Source organism: Pygoscelis adeliae, unplaced genomic scaffold (genome assembly GCF_000699105.1).
Source record: "Pygoscelis adeliae isolate BGI_AS28 unplaced genomic scaffold, ASM69910v1 Scaffold10, whole genome shotgun sequence".
Lineage (NCBI taxonomy): Eukaryota > Metazoa > Chordata > Aves > Sphenisciformes > Spheniscidae > Pygoscelis > Pygoscelis adeliae.
This window is the reverse complement of record NW_008824053.1, coordinates 5,612,109-5,614,950: the sequence shown is the minus strand read 5'-3', so window position 1 is coordinate 5,614,950 and position 2,842 is coordinate 5,612,109. Positions and strand designations below refer to the sequence as shown.

The window sequence follows — 2,842 nt, the reverse complement described above, 5'->3', positions numbered from 1 at the left end:
AACTGAAGGGGGGTAGCTTTAGACTAGATAGAAGGAAGAAATTTTTTACGCTGAGGGTGGTGAAACACTGACACAGGTTGCCCAGAGAGGTGGTGGATGCCCCATCCCTGGAAACATTCCAGGTCAGGTTGGACGGGGCTCTGAGCAACCTGATCTAGTGGAAGATGTCCCTGCCCACGGCAGGGGGGTCGGACTAGATGACCTTCAGAGGTCCCTTCCAACCCAAACTATTCTATGATTCTATGATTAAAGACTTGAAAGGATACACAAAGCAATAATCACCAAATTCTGTTATGCTAGTGTGGTTAAATATTTGACTGATTCAAATATCTTATTTTGTTCTTGATAGTAAATGTTTGGATCAATGTAACGAAATAAAGAAAACACAGCTAATGCATATATATTGGCAACATTGTAAAATCAGTGCGTCTCTCAAATATTGCACAAAATAGTTTTATCTATGAAGCTGAAGGAATACTTACTGCAGAGGCTGAAAGTTTGATGGATCTGTAAAGCAAATCTGTTCGTAGTTGGTATGTTCTAATGCCAAGGCAACAGAAGCTTCGTGAAGCAAAAAGCATGCCTGCATAATAAATAAGTGACCTGAAAAAAACTTACAGATTCGAGGAATGAGTCTCTACACATCGCTAAGCAATTTAAAAAGATAAGATCCCTTTCTCTTCCCTTCAGTGATTTTGTTTCATTGAAATAAGTTCTAGTAAATTATTACCTTATCACATTGGTAAACATAGAGGATGAAACTTTTTAACTGACAGGGCAGCAAAATGTTTCTGAATGTCATCTAGAAGGAAGGTTTCCTCTATTTGACAGCACTGATCTTCTTTTTCTTGATTGACAATTAAGACTAAATGCAATTCAAGGTTGAAAGTCTCTGTTAGAATTGTTGTGAAAATGTGTTTGTGTAATAAAAATTATTATTACAATTGCCAATTTAGACAGAAAAGAAAAAGAGCCAAATTTTTAAAAAGTCACACAACTTTAAAACTGGTCTTCATGTTCAAGTGTTTCAAATCAGGTATTCTGAAACAGATAATTAAGATCACCAGTCACACTGGAGAGGCAGGCCTACGCACTTTATATAACTATATTAAGTTTTGCCACAGTGATTTGGCAAACGTGAAATATCTACCACGACAGAAAACAGACAGCTAGAAAGGATGCTCTGTGTGGAGTAACAGATCATTCACTGACTAGAGAAAATGGGTCCTGTTAATAAATAACTATAAAAAAGAACTAGGAGCTGATACTTCAGGCAACTGCTTCCAGAATGTATTTTTAAATACATTTAAATTGGATGACATTGTCAAAATGACTGGTATGTGTAAAAGAAAAACATGTAACCCATAGACCTATGTCAGAAACACAGTAGCCACAGCAGTATAATTATTAACTTTGGTTTCCATAGTTTAGTCATTAAAGAACAGATAAGCCCTGCTTCCCCCCCCAGACTTTGCTACCTGAAAAGGGGAAGAAAACAAAAACGAAAGAAAAAACTATACTATTTGTATTAGAAACAAAGGAATGCCATTGCCTGTTATAACAATACCATGCAAGCCTTGCAGATAGAAGCAGAGAAGGTAATTCAATATCAAAGTAAAATATGATTTTTTCATTAAGAAGAATGCATTTAGTCCAACAAGAAAGCGTTCTTTACACTTCCAATGTAAACTAATAGAAAAGGTCAACCAATACTCCCTTTTAAGGATGCCTCATTGAATGAGTTAAGTTTTAAAAGTATGTTGATTTTGCATTTCTCTTATTCCAGTGCTACAAACTCAGTCTCAATTCTGATATTAGGGTCTTTCTCACACAGTACTGAGTTGTAGCTAACTCAGTTAGACCCTCAATAATACCCATGTAATCCCATTCCATTTAGCAATCTGCATGTATACAATTCATTGACGCTTTCTTTACAAGAAGAAACACTGGCAATTTCCTCAACTCTGCTGGCCTGAGGATGAGCAAAAGTAAACAGCAATTAAATCTTTGACACTAGTCAGCAGATACTCTGAAAGACACAAAAGAAATTTATTTGTTTAAAAAAATACACTTTAAGTTACTTTTAATACAGCACTTAGCATATTTGACAGAATCTTTGATAATAACTACGTGAAATCAAAAAGATTGTGACGGTCTCTGTTTCTCTCCTTGTGTTGTTTACAAAAACTACTTATGTAACATACTGATACTATCTTAAAATGTGACTATGACAACAGCACTATTCTCCCAGGGCCAGACCAGAGACAGGATTACTCTTGCAGCACACTGCGAACACTTGCAGTAGTTAGCACAGGGGGACAAACATGCATATCTTTGCCTGTTTCATTTTGTATTGAGGAGTAGCAAAATTAAATAAAAAACTTGCAAACCTTACATGCAAAACCAACTTGCAACTTTTGTAAGAAAAATTATTAACAGCTGTAAATATTTCTAGCATTAGTGCCATGCTGCGCTGAAAGACTGTGTGGTATTTGACAAGCCATTATTTGACACAAGGCAATCATATGAAACTGCAACATAGCGTGAGGAGCAGTAGACCTGTATCACTGTGGCGTGGTCAATCTCCGCAAGTACCTAAAATACCTGAAGTAAAAAATGATATCCACCTTTAACACCACAGAAATGTAGAAATTGTGAAAACTTTATCAGGAACATAATGGAAACATACTTTGCTGAACAGCCTCAGGAAGGAAAGTCAAGGCACTAGCATGTAACATTTGTCCCACTACATTTCAATCTTTGTGACACTTCTCCAGCGAATGCTGAACAGCATTTGTTCAGACTCAAGAGCACTCAGAGACAAGACTACTGGTCACTAAAT

General features: G+C 36.5%; 1 protein-coding gene across 2 annotated transcripts in view; it reads right to left on the bottom strand.

Annotated features, from left to right (window-relative positions):
• Positions 1 to 2,605, bottom strand: part of CCBL2 (cysteine conjugate-beta lyase 2) — a 24,435-nt gene extending 21,830 nt beyond the window's left edge. The window contains exons 1-2 of one of the 2 annotated variants that reach the window (XM_009333792.1): positions 2,560 to 2,605; positions 483 to 583 (exon numbers count right to left, since the gene is read on the bottom strand). In XM_009333792.1, the coding sequence (XP_009332067.1) occupies positions 483 to 581 (99 nt within the window). In that variant the 5' untranslated portion in view covers positions 582 to 583; positions 2,560 to 2,605. Of the gene's footprint in view, positions 1 to 482; positions 604 to 2,559 lie in introns of both variants that reach the window. The other variant, XM_009333794.1, reaches the window with a different exon arrangement.
• Positions 2,606 to 2,842: the final 237 nt, after the last annotated feature.